At 48.0% G+C, this 22,187-nt stretch overlaps 1 protein-coding gene across 1 annotated transcript in view; it reads left to right on the top strand.

Moving 5' to 3' along the window:
• LOC134346412 (uncharacterized) overlaps positions 1-22,187 on the top strand; it is a 51,257-nt gene that overhangs the window by 5,580 nt on the left and 23,490 nt on the right. The window contains exons 3-4 of the mRNA XM_063047781.1: positions 8,747-8,854; positions 19,157-19,258. Coding sequence (XP_062903851.1) covers positions 8,747-8,854; positions 19,157-19,258 — 210 coding nt within the window. The remainder of the gene's footprint in view (positions 1-8,746; positions 8,855-19,156; positions 19,259-22,187) is intronic.

Genomic DNA, 22,187 nt, shown 5'->3' with positions numbered 1-22,187 from the left:
CGTGTCGTGCTGACCTCCGTGCCACTGTAACGTGTCGTGCTGGCCTCCGTGCCAGTGTAGGGTGTCGTGCTGGCCTCCGTGCCACTGTAGGGTGTCGTGCTGGCCTCCGTGCCACTGTAGGGTGTCGTGCCGGCCTCCGTGCCACTGTAGGGTGTCGTGCCGGCCTCCGTGCCACTGTAGGGTGTCGCGCTGACCTCCGTGCCACTGTAACGTGTCGTGCTGGCCTCCGTGCCAGTGTAGGGTGTCGTGCTGGCCTCCGTGCCACTGTAGGGTGTCGTGCTGGCCTCTGTGCCAGTGTAGGGTGTCGTGCTGGCCTCTGTGCCAGTGTAGGGTGTCGTGCTGACCTCCGTGCCACTGTAGGGTGTCGTGCCGGCCTCTGTGCCACTGTAGGGTGTCGTGCTGGCCTCCGTGCCACTGTAGGGTGCTGTGCTGGCCTCCGTGCCACTGTAGGGTGTCGTGCTGGCCTCCGTGCCACTGTAGGGTGTCGTGCTGGCCTCCGTGCCACTGTAGGGTGTCGTGCTGGCCTCCGTGCCACTGTAGGGTGTCGTGCTGACCTCCGTGCCACTGTAGGGTGTCGTGCTGACCTCCGTGCCACTGTAACGTGTCGTGCTGACCTCCGTGCCACTGTAACGTGTCGTGCTGACCTCCGTGCCACTGTAGGGTGTTGTGCCGGCCTCCGTGCCACTGTAACGTGTCGTGCTGGCCTCTGTGCCACTGTAACGTGTTGTGCTGGCCTCCGTGCCACTGTAGGGTGTCGTGCTGACCTCCGTGCCACTGTAGGGTGTTGTGCTGGCCTCTGTGCCACTGTAGGGTGTCGTGCTGGCCTCTGTGCCACTGTAACGTGTTGTGCTGGCCTCCGTGCCACTGTAGGGTGTTGTGCTGACCTCCGTGCCACTGTAGGGTGTTGTGCTGGCCTCTGTGCCACTGTAGGGTGTCGTGCTGACCTCTGTGCCACTGTAACGTGTCGTGCTGACCTCTGTGCCACTGTAACGTGTTGTGCTGGCCTCCGTGCCACTGTAGGGTGTTGTGCTGGCCTCTGTGCCACTGTAGGGTGTCGTGCTGACCTCTGTGCCACTGTAACGTGTCGTGCTGACCTCTGTGCCACTGTAACGTGTCGTGCTGACCTCCGTGCCACTGTAGGGTGTCGTGCTGGCCTCCGTGCCACTGTAGGGTGTCGCGCTGGCCTCCGTGCCACTGTAGGGTGTTGTGCTGACCTCCGTGCCACTGTAGGGTGTCGTGCTGACCTCTGTGCCACTGTAGGGCGTCGCGCTGGCCTCCGTGCCACTGTAGGGTGTTGTGCCAGCCTCTGTGCCACTGTAGGGTGTCGTGCTGACCTCTGTGCCACTGTAACGTGTCGTGCTGACCTCTGTGCCACTGTAGGGTGTTGTGCCAGCCTCCCTGCCACTGTAACGTGTCGTGCTGGCCTCTGTGCCACTGTAGGGTGTCGTGCTGACCTCTGTGCCACTGTAACGTGTCGTGCTGACCTCTGTGCCACTGTAGGGTGTTGTGCCAGCCTCCCTGCCACTGTAACGTGTCGTGCTGGCCTCTGTGCCACTGTAGGGTGTCGTGCTGGCCTCCGTGCCACTGTAGGGTGTCGTGCTGACCTCCGTGCCACTGTAGGGTGTCGTGCTGGCCTCCGTGCCACTGTAGGGTGTCGTGCTGACCTCTGTGCCACTGTAACGTGTCGTGCTGACCTCTGTGCCACTGTAGGGTGTCGTGCTGGCCTCCGTGCTACTGTAGGGTGTCGTGCTGGCCTCCGTGCCACTGTAGGGTGTCGCGCTGGCCTCCGTGCCACTGTAGGGTGTCGCGCTGGCCTCCGTGCCACTGTAGGGTGTCGCGCTGGCCTCCGTGCCACTGTAGGGTGTCGTGCTGACCTCCGTACCACTGTAGGGCGTCGCGCTGGCCTCCGTGCCACTGTAGGGTGTCGTGCTGACCTCCGTGCCACTGTAGGGTGTTGTGCCAGCCTCTGTGCCACTGTAGGGTGTCGTGCTGGCCTCCGTACCACTGTAGGGTGTCGTGCTGACCTCCGTGCCACTGTAGGGTGTCGTGCCGGCCTCCGTGCCACTGTAGGGTGTCGTGCTGGCCTCCGTGCCACTGTAACGTGTCGTGCTGGCCTCTGTGCCACTGTAGGGTGTTGTGCCAGCCTCCGTGCCACTGTAGGGTGTTGTGCCAGTCTCCGTGCCACTGTAGGGTGTCGCGCTGGCCTCCGTGCCACTGTAGGGTGTCGCGCTGGCCTCCGTGCCACTGTAGGGTGTCGCGCTGGCCTCTGTGCCACTGTAGGGTGTCGCGCTGGCCTCCGTGCCACTGTAGGGTGTCGCGCTGGCCTCCGTGCCACTGTAGGGTGTCGCGCTGGCCTCTGTGCCACTGTAGGGTGTCGCGCTGGCCTCTGTGCCACTGTAGGGTGTTGTGCTGACCTCTGTGCCACTGTAGGGTGTCGCGCTGGCCTCCGTGCCACTGTAGGGTGCTGTGCCAGCCTCTGTGCTACTGAAAGTGAAGTTTGGCATGAGTCCCTAACTCCTAAGGACTTTCTACAGGGCACAACTGAGAGCATCCTGATTGGCTGCATCACTGCGTGGTACGGGAACTGTACTTCCCTCAATCACAGGTCTCTGCAGAGAGTGGTGCAGACAGCCCAGCCCATCTGTAGTTGTGAACTTCCCACTATTCAGGACGTTTACAAAGACAGGTGTGTAAAAAGGGCCCAAAGGATCACTGGGGACACAAGTCACCCCAACCACAAACTGTTCCAGCTGCTACCATCCAGGAAACAGTACCACAGCATAAAAGCCAGGACCAACAGGCTCCGGGACAGCTTCTTCCACCAGGCCATCAGACTGATTAATTTATGCTGACACATGTGTATTTCTGTTGTATATGTTACAAGTTGCTATAATTTGCACACTGCACATTCAGACGGAGATGTAACATAAAGATTTTTACTCCTCATGTATGTGAAGCATGTAAGAAATTAAGTCAAGTCAATTCAATTAAGGCAAGTGCAGAAACTGCCAGGGCCCTCACAGAGACACCCTAGCAACAGGTGAAGTACCAGGTTATTTCTTAAGTGGTTTGAACAGGGCATGACTGCGCAAGTGCGTGGATGTCGGCCAGAGCGAACAGCGAGAAGAGTTTAAAAAGAAGACAGCTTCACAAAGCGGCCGTTGGGGCAGACAACAGAGTAGAGGGAGACAGAGTAGGAAGGCTTTGGCTCAACAGGGCTTAGGCAATAATGGGTCAACGTGAGGTACGTTACTTGTGTAGATTACAGACAGAACGTGTGTGAGGCCAGTTTTCTGTGCTCGGTGTCAGATGTGGGAGGTCCTGGAGACTCCCAGTCTCTCAGTGGGAGAGCATTTTGGAGATAGTGATCACAATTCTATTTCCTTTACCATAGCATTGGAGGAGGATAGGAACAGACAAGTTAGGAAAATGTTTAACCGAAGTAAGGGAAAATATGAAGCTATCAGGCAGGAACTTGGAAGCATAAATTGGAAACAGATGTTCTCAGGGAAGCGTATGGCAGAAATGTGGCAAATGTTCAGGGGATATTTGTGTGGGGTTCTGCATAGATACGTTCCAATGAGACAGGGAAAGGATGGTAGGGTACAGGAACCGTGGTGTACAGTCGTGGTGGTATCCATTAGTCTCACGAGACCATAGATCTGTGCCTGGAAAGTCTTGCTTCAGTCTGTGTTAGAGCAGCGTCTGTTGTGGCTGTAGAGTCCCACACGGGAGTGACAGTCTCGGCTGCAGCGACTGCACTTGAAGGCACCATCCTCCAGTGTTGTCTTGGTGCTGTTTTTCCGACGAGTGCGCTTTTCTTCAGCAGCAAGCCTCAGCTTCTCTTCTCCTCTTTTTAGACCTCAGCGTAGTTCCAGCCTCCAGTGAGAGCGATCGCTTGCGATGTCCTCCCACCTCTCGACGGTCATTTTCAATGACTTCATGTCTCTCTTGCAGACATCTTTGAAATGAAGATGGGGCCGCCCTTGTGCCCTCTTGCCGGAGGCCAGTTCCCCGTAAAGCAGGTCTTTCGGGATCCTCCCATCTGACATGCAGTGTACGTGGCCCAGCTAGCGGAGTCAGCATTGTTGGAGCAAGGTGAAGAGGCTGGGTATCTGGGCGCGGGCCAGGACCTCATTGTTGGTGACTCGGTCAGTCCATGTGATGTCCAGGATGCGTCTCAGGCTGCGAAGGTGGAAGTTGTCGAGATGCTGCTGTTGTCTGGAGTAGAGGCTCCAGGTCTCGCTGCCGTAAAGCAGTGTGCTGAGGACACAGGCCCAGTAGACTGCAACCTTGGTGTGCATCGTCAGCTTTCTGTTCTCCCAGACTCTCTTTGTCAACCTGGCGAATGTTGAGGCTGCTCGTCCGATCCGTCTGTTGATCTCAGGGTCTAGGGAGAGGCTGTCCGTGATGGTGGAGCCAAGGTATGTAAACTCGTGAACTACCTCCAGCTCGTAGTTGTTGATGGTAATGGCGGGGGGGGGGTGCTCAGTGCCTTGGACCATCACGTTGGTCTTCTTCAGGCCAATGGTCAAGCTGAAGTCCTGGGAGGCTCTTGAGAAGCTGTCCATGAGGTGTTGCAGTTGCTCTTCAGAGTGTGTTGCCAGTGCCGTGTCGTCTGTAAACAACATGTCCCTGATGAGTACTTCACGAACCTTGGTTTTCACCCTCAGCCGGGACATTCTAAACAGCCTCCCGTCCAATCTGGTGTGGAGTTAGACACCATTAGTTGATGTTCCAAAGGCGTGCTTCAGCATGACTGCGAAGAAGATGCCAAACAGGGTGGGGGCAAGCACACAGCCCTGCTTCACACCGCTGCGGATGCTGAAGGCCTCCGAAGAGCCGTCGAACTAAACGACACCCTTCATGTCTGTGTGGAATGACTGAACAATCCTGAGGAGCCTCGGGGGACAACCAATCCTGGTGAGGATTTTGAACAGACTGTCTCTGCTCACAAGGTCGAAGGCCTTCGTGAGGTCAATGAAAGCGATGTAGAGTGGTTGTCTTTGCTCTCTGCATTTCTCTTGTAGCTGTCGAAGGGAGAAGATCATATCGATTGTGGAACGTTCTGACCCAAAACTGCACTGAGACTCAGGATATACCCTTTCGGCTATTTTCTGCAGTCTGTTCTGGACCACGCAGGTGAGGACCTTCCCAACGATGCTCAGCAAGGAGATTCCTCTGTAGTTGTTACAGTCGCTTCTGTCCTCTTTGTTCTTATATAGGGTGATAATGTTGCAGTCTCTCATGTCTTGCAGCACTGCTCCCTCTGTCCAGCACTGGCACAGTAGTTGGTTCAGGTGGTTTAGCAGGACGCCCTTTGCACATTTGATGGCCTCTGGTGGAATGCCATCCAATCCTGGTGCCTTCCCAGTGGGCAGGCTGTCAATGGCTTTACTCAGCTCTTCGGCAGTCGGCAATGCATCAAGTTCCTCCATGACAGGCAGGCATTCCACGGCGTCTAGCGCGCTGTCCGAGATGCTGTTTTCTCTGGAGAAGAGTTCAGAGTAATGCTCCACCCATCTCTCCATCTGTTTGCCTTTGTCATTGAAGGTCTCGCCTGTTATGGTTTTCAATGGTGCTGACTTGCTCTGGGTTGGCCCGATGGCTTTTGTAAATCTAGTCAAGAAGAAAAGAAGATCTTACAAAAGGTTCAAAAAAACTAGGTAATGATAGAGATCTAGAAAATTATAAGGCTAACAGGAAGGATTTTAAGAATGAAATTAGGAGAACCAGAAGGGGCCATGAGAGGGCATGGGATCCAAGGGGACATTGCTTTGTGGATCCAGAACTGGCTCTCCCACAGAAGGCAAGGAGTGGTTGTAGACGGGTCATATTCTGCATGGAGGCTGGTGAGCAGTGGTGTGTCTCGGGGATCTGTTCTGGGACCCTTACTCTTCGTGTTTTTTATAAGTGACCTGGATGAGGAAGTGGAAGGATGGATTAGTAAATTGGCTGATAATACAAAGGTTGGAGGTGTTGTGGATAGTATGGAGGGCTGTCAGAGGTTACAGCGAGACATTGATAGGATGCAAAACTGGTCTGAGAAGTGGCAGATGGAGTTCAACCCAGATAAGTGAATGTTGGGGCACTGAGGATTGCAGTAGAACAAAAGGATCTGGGATTATAGGTCCGCAACTCGTTGAAACGTTGAAAGTGGCGTCATAGGTTGACAGGGTAATATAAAGAAAGCTTTTGGCACATTAACCTTCATAAATTAAATATTGAGTACAGGAGATGGGATGTTATGTTGAAATTGTATAAGACATTGGTGAGGTCTAACTTGGAGTATTGTGTGCAGTTTTGATCACCTGCCTGCAGGAAAATGTAAATAAGGTTGAAAGTGTGTGGAGAAAATTTACAAGGGTGTTGCTGTGTCTGGAGGACTTAGTTATAAGGAAAAATTGAATAGTTTTGGATTAAATCCTTTGGAATGTCGAAGATTGAGGTGAAATTTGATAAAGGTATGTAAAATTATGAGGGGTATAGACAGGGTAAATGCAAGCAGGCTTTTTTGACTGAGGTAGGGTGGAACCAGAACTAGAGGTCATGGGTTAAGGGCGAAAGGTGAAATTATCCAATTAAACACATTATCATCCAGATCATTGATAGAGATAACAAACAGGACCCAGCACCAATCCCTGCAGGACTCCACTAGCCACAGGCCTCCAGGCAGAGAGGCAACCTCGACTACCACTCAATGGCTTCTCCCACAAAGCCACTGGCTAATTGAATTTACTACCTCATCTTGAATGCCCAGCGACTGAACCTTCTAGACCAGCCTCCCACGTCGGACCTTATGAAATGCCCTCCTAAAGTCCACGTAGACAACATCCACCGCCTTCCCTTCCTCAAATTTCCTCTTAACTTCTTCTAAAAACTGTATAAGATTGGTTAGACATGACTTAGCATGCACAAAGCAATCCAAATACTCTTATATCCAGTCCCTTTCAGTAATTTTCCCGGTATTGATGTCAGGGTAACTGGCTGAGAATTTCCCTGTTTATTTTTAGAGCCTTTCTTAAACAGCAGAACAACATTGGATATCCTCCAATCCTCTGGTAGAAACACAGAAAATCTACAGCACAATACAGGCCCTTCGGCCCACAAAGCTGTGCCAAACATGTCCTTACCTTAGAACTACCTAGGCTTACCCATAGCCCTCTATTTTTCTAAGCTCCATGTATCCATCCAGGAGTCTTTTAAAAGACCCTATCATTTCCACCTCCACCACCGCCGCTGGCAGCCCATTCCACGCACTCACCACTCTCTGTGTAAAAAAACTTACCACTGATATCCCCTCTGTACCTACTTCCAAGCACCTTAAAACTATGCCCTCTCGTGCTAGCCATTTCAACCCTGGGAAAAAGCCTCTGACTATCCACACGATCAATGCCTCTCATCTTCTTATACACCTCTATCAGGTCACCTCTCATCCTCTGTCACTCCAAGGAGAAAAGGCTGAGTTCACTCAATCTGTTCTAATCAGGCATGCTCCCCAATCCAGGAAACATCCTTGTAAATCTCCTCTGCACCCTTTCTATGGTTTCCACATCCTTTCTGTAGTGAGGTGACCAGAATTGAGCACAGTACTCCAATTGGGCTCTGACCAGGGTCCTATATAGCTGCAACATTACCTCTCGGCTCTTAAACTGAATCCCACGATTGATGAAGGCCAATGGACCATACGCCTTCTTAACCACAGAGTCAACCTGCGTAGCAGCTTTGAGTGTCCTATGGACTCGGACCCCAAGATCCCTCTGATCCTCCACACTGCCAAGAGTCTTACCATTAATGCTATATTCTGCCATCATATTTGAGCTACCAAAATGAACCACTTCACACTTATCTGGGTTGAACTGCATCTGCCACTTCTCAGCCCTGGCCTGTTTCTGTTCATATGACTGATAGATACTGATCATTCATGCTTCAGTCTGACATGATAATATCCAAAGATAAACCTTCATTACCATTTTGTAACTGCGTTTTGGTGATGCTCATCCTGTGATGCTGAAGGAGTTACTACTGGGAGATGACTGATCTTGCCTATCACAGAGACTTGGCATCAATTGAAACATCAATCCTTTTGAGTTAAAGTTCTGCTGGACGCAGTTTCACCTTCCACCAAAAACAAGTTTTACAACATGTGCCAGTGATTATGATTCTGATGACTGGTCAAAGGTCAGTTAAAAACAAAACAATGGCATAAAACTGGAACTGAATTGTTCTCTCCAAATTCAGTCATGTTTCAGGGTGGGGAGCTCCTTTAACAGACCACCTTTGAAATGTGTTGCAAACTGACGGCATGGGTATTTATTGGGATTCTTCTAACATGTTCATATGATATGGGAACAGAATTAGGCCATTCTGCCCATCATGTCTGCTCTGCTATTCCACCGGGGCTGATTTAATTTTCCCCTTAACCCCATTCTCTTGCCTTGTTCACATAACCTTTAATTCCCTGACTAATCAAGAACCTATGAGCTCTGCTTCAACGATACCCAGTGGCTTGGCCTCCATTGCGATCTGTGGCAATGAATTCCAAAGAATCACTACACTCTGGCTAAAGAAAGTCCTCCCCTGTTCTGAGGCTGTGACCTCTGCTCCTAGACTCCAGCTTACTTGAGAGATATTTAAGCTGTGGATCCTGAAACCGGTCAGAATCGCATACTAGTTTTCAATTTGATATGACAGCAGTGCTGAATCGAGTGCAGTGTTGCTGATTGTTTTCTTGTTCGTGTTTCAGGCATGCGCCCACATGAATACAAGATAATAACAGTGGCCATTTTTGGTCTTGGCTGCTTGCTGACATCAATTACTGCCTTCATGCTTTCAACGTTGTTTCAGAACACAGGTATGACCACTCTTCCCTCTAGGCTGCACGGGTGTATGGCCGTGCAGTAACAAATGTTCCCGCATACGTAGTCTTTGTTGTCATGTAGCTTGCATTTTCCCTTGTATAATATAATTATTATAATATAGTTTTGAAATCTATGTTAATATAATTGTGAAATATCCTGTGTTAATGAATATAATTCATACATTTTCTGAATAGTAAACGTACCACAACATTTACTTTGAAGCATTTTAGAGTTTCAATGCATTTACATTGTCAGTGTTTCTAGAAACATAGAAAACCTACAGCACAATACAGCAAACACGAGGAATTCTGCAGATGCTGGAATTTCAAGCAACACACATAAAAGTTGCTGGTGAACGCAGCAGACCAGGCAGCATCTCTAGGAAGAGGTACAGTAAACGTTTCGGGCCGAGACCCTCTATTAGGCCTCTATTTTTCTAAGCTCCATGTACCTATCCGACAGCCTCTTAGAAGACCCAATTGTATCCGCCTCCACCGCAGTAGCCGGCAGCCCATTCCACTCACTCACCACTCTCTGCGTAAAAACACTTACCCCTGACATCCCCTCTGTACCTACTCCCAAGCATCTTAAAACTGTGCCCTCTCGTCTTAGCCAACTCAGCCCTGGGAAAAAGCCTCTGACTATCCACACGACGAATGCCTCTCATCATCTTGTACACCTCTATCAGGTCACCTCTCATCCTCCGTCACTCCAAGGAGAGAAGGCCAAGTTCACTCAACCTATTCTTGTAAGGCATGCTCCCCAATCCGGGCGACATCCTCGAAGAGCTCTATCAGAGTGGTCAGGCAAGATTTCCCTTTACAGAAACTATGCTGACTTTGACCTATTTTGTCATTAGTCTCCAAGTACCTCAAAACTTCATCCTTAATAATAGACTCCAACACTTTCCCAACCACTGAAGCTAACAGGCTTATAATTTCCTTTCTTTTGCATTCCTCCCTTCTTAAAGTGTGGAGTGATATTTGTATCTTCCAGTCCTCCGGGACTGTGCGAGAATCAAGTGATTCTTGAAAAATCATGACCAATGCAGCCGTTATCTCTTCAGCAACTCTGGGATGTCCAGGTGACTTATCCACCTTTGAGTTTGCCTAGCAACATGCAGACAGAATGCTGGAGGAACTCAGCAGGCCAAGCAGCATCGATGGAAAAAAGATGCTGCCTGGCCTGCTGAGTTCCTCCAACATTCTGTCTGTGTTGCCTGGATTTCCAGCATCTGCAGATTTTCTCTTGTTGGAGTTTGCCTAACACTTTTTCTTTTGTAATAGTAATGGCACTCACTCCTGCTCCCTGACACTCACGGACCCCTGGCACACTGCTCGTGTCTTCCACAGTGAAGACAGATGCAAAGTACCCATTAAGTTCCCCTCCCATTTCTTTGTCCCCCAGAATAGATTGGAAAAGAATACTGCAGGAATGACAGCAGAGCAGCAAAGGCTGGAATTTCAGGAAGCAGTTCGGAAGGCGTAGGATTTACACATCCCAAAGAGGAAGATGTATTCTAAAGGAAAGATGTCACAACTGTGGCTAATGAGAAGTCAAAGCCAGCACAGAAATCAATAAGAAGGCATGCAATAGATCAAAAATTAGTTGGAAGTTAGAGGATTGGGAAGCTTTTGAAAACCAACAGAAGGCAACTAAAAAGTAATTAAGAAGGTAAAGATGGAATGTGAAAGTAAGCTAGCCAATACTGTTAAAGAGGATGCCAAAAGTTTCTTCAGATACATAAAGTGTAAAAGAGAGGCGAGAGTGGATATCAGACCACTGGGAAACGATGCTGCAGAGCTGGTAATGGAAATTGGAAAAGGATTTTGCGTTAGTCATCACTATGGAAGACACTAGTAGTCTGGTGGAAATTCCAGGTGTCAGGGGTCATGAAGTGTGTGAAATTACCCTAACTAGAGAGAAACTTCTTCAGAAACTGAGAGTCTGAAGGTAGGTAAGTCACCTGGACCAGATGGTGTACACCGCAGGGTCCTGAAAAAGGTTGTAGAGACATATTTCAAGAATCACTTGATTTTGGAATGGTTCCAGAAGAGTAGAAAATTGCAAATGTCCCTCGACTCTTCAAGAAGGGAGAGAGGCAGAAGGAAGGAAACTATAGGCCAGTTGGTCTGAGCTCAGTGGTTGGGAAGATGTTGGAGTTGATTATTATGGATGAGTTTTCAGCGTACTGGGAGGCGCATGATAAAATAAGCCATCATCAGCATATTTTCCTCAGGGAAAATCATGCCTGACAAATCTGTTGGAATTTCATAGAAAATAGGTGCAGGAGTAGGCCATTCGGCCCTTCGAGCCTGCACCACCATTTATTATAATCATGGCTGATCATCGAACTCAGAACCCCGCCCCAGCCTTCCCTCCATACCCCCTGATCCCCATAGCCACAAGGGCCATATCTAACTCCCTCTTAAATATAGCCAATGAACTGGCCTCAACTGTTTCCTGTGGCAGAGAATTGCACAGATTCACCACTCTCTGTGTGAAGAAGTTTTTCCTAATCTCACTCCTAAAAGGCTTCCCCTTTATCCTCAAACTGTGACCCCTCGTTCTGGACTTCCCCAACATCGGGAACAATCTTCCTGCATCTAGCCTGTCCAATCCCTTTAGGATTTTATACGTTTCAATCAGATCCCCTCTCAATCTTCTAAATTCCAACGAGTACAAGCCCAGTTCATCCAGTCTTTCTTCATATGAAACTCCTGCCATCCCAGGAATCAACCTGGTGAACCTTCTTTGTACTCCCTCTATGGCAAGGATGTCTTTCCTCAGATTAGGGGACCAGAACTGCACACAATACTCCAGGTGTGGTCTCACCAAGGCCTTGTATAACTGCAGTAGTACCTCCTTGCTCCTGTACTCGAATCCTCTCGCTATAAATGCCAGCATACCATTCGCCTTTTTCACCGCCTGCTGTACCTGCATGCCCACTTTCAATGACTGGTGTATAATGACACCCAGGTCTCGTTGCACCTCCCCTTTTCCTAATCGGCCACCATTCAGATAATAATCTGTTTTCCTATTTTTGCCACCAAAGTGGATAACTTCACATTTATCCACATTAAATTGCATCTGCCATGAGTTTGCCCACTCACCCAACCTATCCAAGTCACCCTACATCCTCTTAGCATCCTCCTCACTGCTAACACTGCCACCCAGCTTCGTGTCATCCGCAAACTTGGAGATGCTGCATTTAATTCCCTCATCCAAGTCATTAATATATATTGTAAACAACTGGGGTCCCAGCACTGAGCCTTGCGGTACCCCACTTAGTCACCGCCTGCCATTCTGAAAAGGTCCCATTTATTCCCACTCTTTGCTTCCTGTCTGCTAACCAATTCTCCACCCACACCAATACCTTACCCCCAATACCGTGTGCTTTAAGTTTGCACACTAATCTCCTGTGTGGGACCTTGTCAAAAGCCTTTTGAAAATCCAAATATACCACATCCACTGGTTCTCCCCTATCCACTCTACTAGTTACATCCTCAAAAAATTCTATGAGATTCGTCAGACACGATTTTCCTTTCACAAATCCATGCTGACTTTGTCCGATGATTTCACCGCTTTCCAAATGTGCTGTTATCACATCTTTGATAACTGACTCCAGCAGTTTCCCCACCACCGACGTTAGGCTAACCGGTCTATAATTCCCCGGTTTCTCTCTCCCTCCTTTTTTAAAAAGTGGGGTTACATTAGCCACCCTCCAATCCTCAGGAACTAGTCCAGAATCTAACGAGTTTTGAAAAATTATCACTAATGCATCCACTATTTCTTGGGCTACTTCCTTAAGCACTCTGGGATGCAGACCATCTGGCCCTGGGGATTTATCTGCCTTCAATCCCTTCAATTTACCTAACACCACTTCCCTACTAACATGTATTTTGCTCAGTTCCTCCATCTCACTGGACCCTCTGTCCCCTACTATTTCTGGAAGATTATTTAAGTCCTCCTTAGTGAAGACAGAACCAAAGTAATTATTCAATTGATCTGCCATGTCCTTGCTCCCCATAATCAATTCACCTGTTTCTGTCTGTAGGGGACCTACATTTGTCTTTACCAGTCTTTTCCTTTTTACATACCTATAAAAGCTTTTACAGTCAGTTTTTATGTTCCCTGCCAGTTTTCTCTCATAATCTTTTTTCCCCTTCCTAATTAAGCCCTTTGTCCTCCTCTGCTGAACTCTGAATTTCTCCCAGTCCTCAGGTGAGCCACTTTCTCTGGCTAATTTGTATGCTTCTTCTTTGGAATTGATACTATCCCTAATTTCTCGTCAGCCACGGGTGCACTACCTTCCTTGATTTATTCTTTTGCCAAACTGAGATGAACAATTGTTGTAGTTCATCCATGCAACCTTTAAATGCTTGCCATTGCATATCCACCGTCAATCCTTTAAGTGTCATTTGCCAGTCTATCTTAGCTAATTCACGTCTCATACCTTCAAAGTTACCCCTCTTTAAGTTCAGAACCTTTGTTTCTGAATTAACTATGTCACTCTCCATCTTAATGAAGAATTCCACCATATTATGGTCACTCTTACCCAAGGGGCCTCTCACGACAAGATTGCTAATTAACCCTTCCTCGTTGCTCAAAACCCAGTCCAGAATAGCCTGCTCTCCAGTTGGTTCCTTGACATGTTGGTTCAAAAAACCATCCCGCATACATTCCAAGAAATCCTCTTCCTCAGCACCTTTACCAATTTGGTTCACCCAATCTACATGTAGATTGAAGTCACCCATTATAACTGCTGTTCCCCTATTGCACACATTTCTAATTTCCTGTTTAATACCATCTCCGACCTCACTACTACTATTAGGTGGCCTGTACACAACTCCCACCAGCGTCTTCTGCCCCTTAGTGTTACGCAGCTCTACCCATATCGATTCCACATCTTCCCGGCTTATGTCCTTCCTTTCTATTGCGTTAATCTCTTCTTTAACCAGCAACGCCACCCCACCTCCCCTTCCTTCATGTCTATCCTTCCTGAATATTGAATATCCCTGAACGTTGAGCTCCCATCCTTGGTCACCCTGGAGCCATGTCTCTGTGATCCCAACTATATCATAATCATTAATAACAATCTGCACTTTCAATTCATCCACCTTATTATGAATGCTCCTTGCCTTGACACACAAAGCCTTCAGGCGCTCTTTTACAACTCTCTTAGCCCTTATACAATTATGTTGAAAAGTGGCCCTTTTTAATGCTTGCCCTGGATTTGTCGGCCTGCCACTTTTACTTTTCTCCTTAGTACTTTTTGCTTCTACCCTCACTTTACACCCCTCTGTCTCTCTGCACTGGTTCCCATCCCCCTGTTGTGAACTAACCTCCTCTTGCCTAGCCTCTTTAATTTGATTCCTACCCCCCCAACCATTCTAGTTTAAAGTCACCTCAGTAGCCCTCGCTAATCTCCCTGCCAGGATATTGGTCCCCCTAGGATTCAAGTGTAACCCGTCCTTTTTGTACAGGTCACGCCTGCGCCAAAAGAGGTCCCAATGATCCAGAAACTTGAATCCCTGCCTCCTGCTCCAATCCCTCAGCCACGCATTTATCCTCCACCTCATTGCATTCCTACTCTCACTGTCGCGTGGCACAGGCAGTAATCCCGAGATTACTACCTTTGCGGTCCTTTTTCTCAACTCCCTTCCTAGTTCCCTATATTCTCCTTTCAGGACCTCATCCCTTTTCCTACCTATGTCATTGGTACCTATATGTACCACGACCTCTGGCTCCTCACCCTCCCACTTCAGGATATCTTGGACACGATCAGAAATATCTCGGACCCTGGTACCAGGGAGGCAAACTACCATCCGGGTCTCTGGACTGCGTCCACAGAATCGCCTATCTGACCCCCTTACTATCGAGTCCCCTATCACAACTGCCCTCCTCTTCCTTGCCCTACCCTTCTGAGCTACAGGGCCAGACTCTGTGCCGGAGGCAGGGCCACTGTCGCTTCCCCCGGGTAAGCTGTCCCCCCCAACAGTACTCAAACAGGAGTACCTGTTGTTAAGGGGCACAGCCACCGGGGTACTCCCCATCACCTGACTTTTCCCCTTCCCCCTCCTAACCGTGACCCACTTGTCTGCCTCCTGTGGCCCCAGTGTGACCACCTGCCTGTAACTTCTCTCTATCAACTCCTCGCTCTCCCTGACCAGACGAAGGTCATCGAGCTGCAGCTCCAGTTCCCCAACGCGGTCCCTTAGGAGCTGCATCTCGATGCACTTGGCGCAGATGTGGACGTCCGGGAGGCTTGGAGACTCCAGGGCCTCCCACATCCGACACCGAGAACAGCAAACTGCCCTCACACTCATACTGCCCCTCTCCTCAAATAACAACAGAAAATGAACACCAAGCCTTCTTCGCCTCACCCTAATTCTTTAAATAAATAACAAGCAGGATAGACAAAGGAGAATTGGTTGATGCTGTGTACTTGGATTTTCAGAAGGCCTTTGACAAGGTGCAACACCTGAGGCTGCTTAACAAGCTTTGAGCCCGTGGTATTCCAGGAGAGATTCTGGCATGGATACAGCAGTGGCTGATTGGCAGGAGGCAAAGAGTGGGAATAAAGAGAGCTGACAGTGACTTGTGGTGTTCCACAGGTGTCTGTGTTGGGATTGATTCTTTTTACATTATATGTCAATGATGGAATTGATGGCTTTCTTGCAGAGTTTGCAAATGATATGAAGATAGGTGGAAAGGCAGGTAGTTTTGAGGAAGTAGAGAGGCTACAGAAGGATTTCGGCAGATTAGGAGAATGGACAAAGAAATGGCAGTATTGAGTATTGTGAACAGTTTTGGGCTGCTGATCTAAGAAAAGACGTGCTCGCATTGGAGAGAGTTCAAAGGAGGTTCGCAAGGATGATTCCAGCAATGAAAAGGTTATCATACAAGGAATCTTTGATAGCTCTGGGTCTGTAGTTGCTGGGATTTAGAAGGATGAGGGTGGGGGTGGAATCTCATTGAAATCTTTCAAACGTTGAAAGGCTGAGAGAGAGTAGATGTGGAAAGGATGTTTCCCATTGTGGGGGAGTCCAGGACAAGAGAGCACAGCCTCAGGATGGGGGGGGGGGGGAATCCTTCTAAATCAGATGCGGAGAAATTTCTTTAGCCAGAGGGTGGTGAACTTGTGGAATTTATTACCAAATGCAGCTGTGGAGGGCAGGTCATTGGGTGTACTTAAGGCAGAGATTGATAGTTTCTTGATTGGACATGGCATCCAAGGTTATGGGAAGAAGGCGGGGAGTGGGGCTGAGGAGGGGGGAAAGAAAGGATCAGCCATGATTGAATGGCGAAGCAGACCCGATGGGCCAAATGACTATTGCAACATTGCTTTTTCGGCATGCGTTTTCTATCTCGCGTTGTAGTTTGTAGGCCACATCCTTACTACTGTTTGGGGGTCTGCATACAACTCTCATCCGGGTCCTTTTACCCTCACAGTTCCTTAACTCTATCTACACCTTCCAAACCTGTGTCACCTCTATCTAATGATTTGATTTCGTTTTTTTACCAGCAGAGCAATGCCACCCCCTCTGCCTTCCTGCCTGCCCTTTCAATATAATGTATGTCCTTGGACATTAAGATTGCAGCTATAATCTTTCAGCCATGATTCAGTGATGTCTACAATACTTGTACCTGCCAATCTGCAACTGTGCTGCAAGTTCATCCACCTTATTCTGTATACTGCGCACATTCAGGTACAACACCTTCAGCCCTCTTAAAACATCCGATGTCCTGACTGGCCGCTGGTCAAAGCTTTTTTTTGCTAAGATGTCAGACCAGCAATATTTAAGTGTGTGTAGCATTGAAAAAGTTTTTCAGCTTACCTAGGAGCTATCAGCCTATTCTTGGCTTTGACAAGATATTGCTTTCCTCTGTCCCTGGTTTTCTTTCCAAACAAGGCTTCTCTGTAGTTTGGATCCCATATGGTGTCTCCCCTTGGTTAAACCTTAAGCCTGATTTATACTTCTGCGGCAATTCGACGCCGCAAGTACTGCGTCGCCACAAACCCCACGCAGAGCCGACGTGGATCCCTACGCAGAGCCGACGTGGATCCCTACGCAGAGCCTGACGTGGATCCCTACGCAGAGCCTGACGTGGATCCCTACGCAGAGCCGACGTGGATCCCTACGCAGAGCCGACGTGGATCCCTATGCCAGAGCCTGACGCGCACCTCTCCCAAAATGTAACTACGCGTCGCGGCAACGCAGACCACAACAACTGTGATTGATCCGCTTGGTAGCATCGCATTTCCTCCTACGCCGCAATAGCTTCCCATTGGGCGACTGAAAGGCAGGGAAGGAACTCTGGCTGCAATGCTTCCCATAAAGCTTTACAGACCTCCGAAATTATGGAGGACACATTTCGCTTTTACGAAAAAAGACGCTCGTTTTAAACTTGTTTATCCCGAGAAAGACTACCATGACCATGAAGCCTTGCGTGGGCAGGTGTGTGCGCATGCACAACATACCCAAATTGCAGAACGACGCGGACACACCAACACACAAGTATAAATGCTCACAATGCGCGCAGGCCACTTGCGTAGGTTATGGCGTCGAGTTGATGCAGAAGTATAAATCAGGCTTAAGCTTTGGCCTTTTGCATTGAATACATGACAAAGCTATGAGATACACGATCAAAATCAAGCTATTCTTCCCACAATTCATCATGACTGTTTTATTATTCATCTCAACCCCATCCTTCTACCTTCTCTCTGTAACTGTGAAGGTGGGAGGAGAAGACGACAGTGCAATGCAGTGCGCGCAGCTCTCCGGTGAAGTGATATCGTATTTGTAAGTAGGATGCTGTGCACAATTCTCATTTGATGGAGACAGACGTGAGAAACAGAGGAACATCTGGAGAAACTCCTGAAATGCCCGGTTCGCTGCCGCTACTACTGTGCGATCCAGAATCTCTGGAGGGAGGGCCCCAAAATCCCCGGCTTTGCCTGCTGCTGGCAACCGAGGCTGGGGTCGAAGCGTTTGGCAGAGATGGTGCTCGGTACTCGGTGTCAGAGGGCTGATCGGAGGCTCGAAGTTTTCAGACGACTCAGAGTCAGACTGTGGTCCGGCATGGCAGGGAGAGTTTTCTTCCTTCTCCCGTCTGCGTGAGATGTGGGACATTCAAGAGACTTTGAACTTTTTTACTGTGCCCATGGCCTGTTCTTCATCAAGTTATGGTATTGTTGCACTGTTGTAACTATATGTTATAATTACGTGGTTTTGATAGTTTTTCAGTCTTGGTCTGTCCTGTGTTTCTGTGATATCACACCGGAGGAATATTGTATCATTTCTTAATGCATGCATTACTAAATGACAATAAAAGAGGACTGCGTCTCCTCATAATCTAAATCTAAATCTTTAAGATATAGGAGCAGAAATAAGATATAAGAGCATAATTAAGCTATTTGGCCCAATGAGTCTGCTCTGCCATTTCATCATGGCTTATCCATTTTCCTCTCAGCCCCAGTCTCCTTCCTTTTCCCGTATCCCTTCATTCCCTGACCAATCAAGAATCTATCAACCTTTGCCTTAGATATACATAAAGACTTGGCCTCCACAGATTCACTACTCACTAGCTAAAGAAATTCTTTTGCATCTCTGTTCGAAACAGATGTCCTTCTATTCTGAAGCTGTGCCCTCCGGTTTTAGACTCCCTCACTATACTCTCCACACCAACTCGATTGAGATCTTTCAACATTTGATAGGTTTCAATGAGATTCCCCTTCATTCTTACGAACTCCAGTGAGAACAGGCCCAGAGACATCAAAAACTCCTCACATGGCAAGCTTTTTATCTGAGAAACATTTTGATGAACCTCCTCTGGATCCTCTCCAATATGAGCACATCCTTTCTTAGATACGGGACCGAAAACTGCTCACAATACTCCAAGTGCAGTCTGACCAATGCTTTATAAAGCCTCAACATATCTGTGATTTTTGTCCTGCTTGGCTCTGGGACCAATACACTGACCAGAGGTGCACTCGGAGTGGATGAATGGTGTGGGGATATAACATTACTCTCTGACTTAACATCAACTGTGCAGGCCCATGAGGGAACTTTACCACGGGTACTCAAATCTTTTACAAGTCAGCAATGTTGAGTTTTACCATCATGCTGTCCAGTATATTGTTCTGTAGGTTCCATGAGGTAAGTGTTTGAAGAGGCCTGCAATTCCCTTATATAAACAGTGATGCTAATTTGATGCTGCTTAGAGTTGTTTGCCATTTTGTTCTCTTTGTAGTTGTTTACCTCTGGACATAATGCATTTGCTTTCTCCAGATAAGAAAGCACAGAAATTCATGATCGTTGTGACTGTGCTGTTCCTGATGGGTTCACTAACACTTCTTCTCCTGGCCACCATTGTATGGATCATTACAGATGGTAATTATCCTGACTATATTTTTAAATATGACCACCCACCTTGGCCTACAGGGGAAATTAAGATCAATAATAGTTTGAGTGACAGGAGATGTAACAATGCTAGAAAAAAACATCAGCTGTGAGGCTGAGAGCATTTTAGATTTCAGCAAGGAAAACATCAAGCGTTTGATGAAGAGACGACAACAGGTGTGGGCAAGTAGACATGCGAGGGATATCAGCACACATGAAAGGTTCTGAAACTCAACAAAAGAACGACACCACAATAAGAAGGTGGATGAAGGAGGACAAGCTGGCTGGTGAGTGTGTGTGTGTGGGGGGGAATTAAATGAGAAAGTGGGAGCAGACAGGTGAAACCAGCTGAGTGTGTGGGGTGGGGATGAGTGAGAAACTGGGAATTGACAGGTGAGTGTGTGGGGGGGGGATGAGTGAGAAACTGGGAATTGACAGGTGAGTGTGTGGGGGGGAATTAAATGAGAAAGTGGGAGCAGACAGGTGAAACCAGCTGAGTGTGTGGGGTGGGGATGAGTGAGAAACTGGGAATTGACAGGTGAGTGTGTGGGGGGGGTGGATAAAGTGAGAAACTGGGAACTGACAGGTGAAACCAGGTGAGTGTGTGTGGGGGGGTGGATGAAGTGAGAAACTGGGAATTGACAGGTGAGTGTGTGGGGGGGGGGTGGATAAAGTAAGAAACTGGGAACTGACAGGTGAAACCAGGTGAGTGTGTGTGGGGGGGTGGATGAAGTGAGAAACTGGGAATTGACAGGTGAGTGTGTGGGGGGGGGGTGGATAAAGTAAGAAACTGGGAACTGACAGGTGAAACCAGGTGAGTGTGTGTGGGGGGGTGGATGAAGTGAGAAACTGGGAATTGACAGGTGAGTGTGTGGGGTGGGGATGAGTGAGAAACTGGGAATTGACAGGTGAGTGTGTGGGGGGGGTGGATAAAGTGAGAAACTGGGAACTGACAGGTGAAACCAGGTGAGTGTGTGTGGGGGGGTGGATGAAGTGAGAAACTGGGAATTGACAGGTGAGTGTGTGGGGGGGGTGGATAAAGTAAGAAACTGGGAACTGACAGGTGAAACCAGGTGAGTGTGTGTGGGGGGGTGGATGAAGTGAGAAACTGGGAATTGACAGGTGAGTGTGTGTGGGGGGGGTGGATAAAGTGAGAAACTGGGAACTGACAGGTGAAACCAGGTGAGTGTGTGTGTGGGGGGGGTGGATAAAGTGAGAAACTGGGAACTGACAGGTGAAACCAGTTGAGTGTGAGAGAGGGTTAAGAAATCGCGAGGGTAAAAAGACATCGATGGCAGTTATATACAGGCCTCCCAACAGTGTCTGGGAGGTAGACCACAGGTTACAACAGGAAATAGAAAAGGCGAGTCAAAAGGGCAATGTTATGGTAGTCATGGGAGATTTTAATATGCAGAGCGATTGGGAAAATCAGGTTGGTAATGGATCTCAAGAGGGTGAGTTTGTTGAATGCTTACGAGATGTCTTTTTAGAGCAGTTTGTCATTGAGCCCGCTAGGGGATCAGCTTCACTGGTTTAGTGTTATGTAATGAACCAGAGGTGATTAGGGAGCTTAAGGTGAAAGAACCCTTAAGAACCAGTGATCACAATATGACTGCGTTCAACTTGAAATTGAAATCAACTTGAAAGGGAGAAAGTGAAGTCTGATGTAGCAGTATTTCAGTGGAGTAAGGGAAATTGCAGTGGTATGAGAGAGGAGTTGGCCAAAGTAAATTGGAAGGAGCTGCTGGCAGGCATGTCAGCAGAGTGGCTATGGTGTGCGTTTCTGGGAAAACCAAAAAATGAAGAAATACTCAAATGGTAAAATAGTACAACCATGGCTGATAAGTAAATCAAAGCCATTTTAAAAGCAAAAGAAAGGGCATACTACAAAGCAAAAATTAGTGGGAAGATAGAGGTTTGAGAAGTTTTTAAAAATCTACAGAGAGCAACTAAAAAAATAATTAGAAGGGAAAAGATGAAATATGAAAGCAAGCTGGCAAACAGTATCAATGTGGATAGTAAAAGCTCTTTCAAATATGTTAAAAATAAAAGAGAAATGAGAGTGGATATAGGATCGCTAGAAAATGGAAACTACAGGAGAAATAATAACGGGACAAAGAGATGGCTGATGAACTAAATGAGTACTTTGCACTGATCTTCACTGTGGAGACACTAGCAGTATTCTTGAAGATGTAGTGTGTGAAGGAAGAGAAGTGGGTGCAGTTACTGTTACAAGAGAGAAGGTGCTCTAAAAGCTGAAAGACCTAAAGGTACATAAGTCTCCCGGACCAGATGAACTGCACCCTAGGGTTCTGAAAGAGGTAGCATTAGAGATTGTGGTGGCATTAGAATTGATCTTTCAAAAATCATTGAACTCTGGCATGGTGCCAAAGGACTGGAAAAAGGCAGATGTCATTCCACTCTTTAAGAAAGGAGGAAGGCAGAAGTAAGGAAATTATAGATCAGTTAGCCTGACCTCAGTGACTGGGAAGATGTTAGAATCAATTGTTAAGGATGAGGTTAAGGAGTACTTGGTGACACAGGACAAGATAGGACAAAGTCAACATGGTTTCCTTCAGGGAAAATCCCGCCTGATGAACCTGTTGGAATTCTTTGAGGAGATTACAAGTGGGGTAGGTAAAGGGGATGCAGTGGATGTTGTATATGTGGACTTTCAGAAGGTCTTTGACAAGGTGCCACACATGAGGCTGCTAACCAAGTTAAGATCCTGTGGTATTACAGGAAATTTACTAACATAGTTAGAGCATTGGCTGATTGGTAGGAGGCAGTGAGTGGGAATAAAATGATCCTTCTCTGGTTGGCTGCCAGTGACTAGTGGTGTTCCGCAGGGGTCGGGGTTGGGACCACTTCTTTTTATGCTGTATATCAATGATTTAGCTGATGGAATAGATGGCATTGT

This window comes from Mobula hypostoma, chromosome 5, assembly GCF_963921235.1.
Source record: "Mobula hypostoma chromosome 5, sMobHyp1.1, whole genome shotgun sequence".
NCBI lineage: Eukaryota > Metazoa > Chordata > Chondrichthyes > Myliobatiformes > Myliobatidae > Mobula > Mobula hypostoma.
The sequence above is the reverse complement of the archived record's forward strand: the minus strand, read 5'-3'. Positions and strand labels throughout refer to the sequence as shown.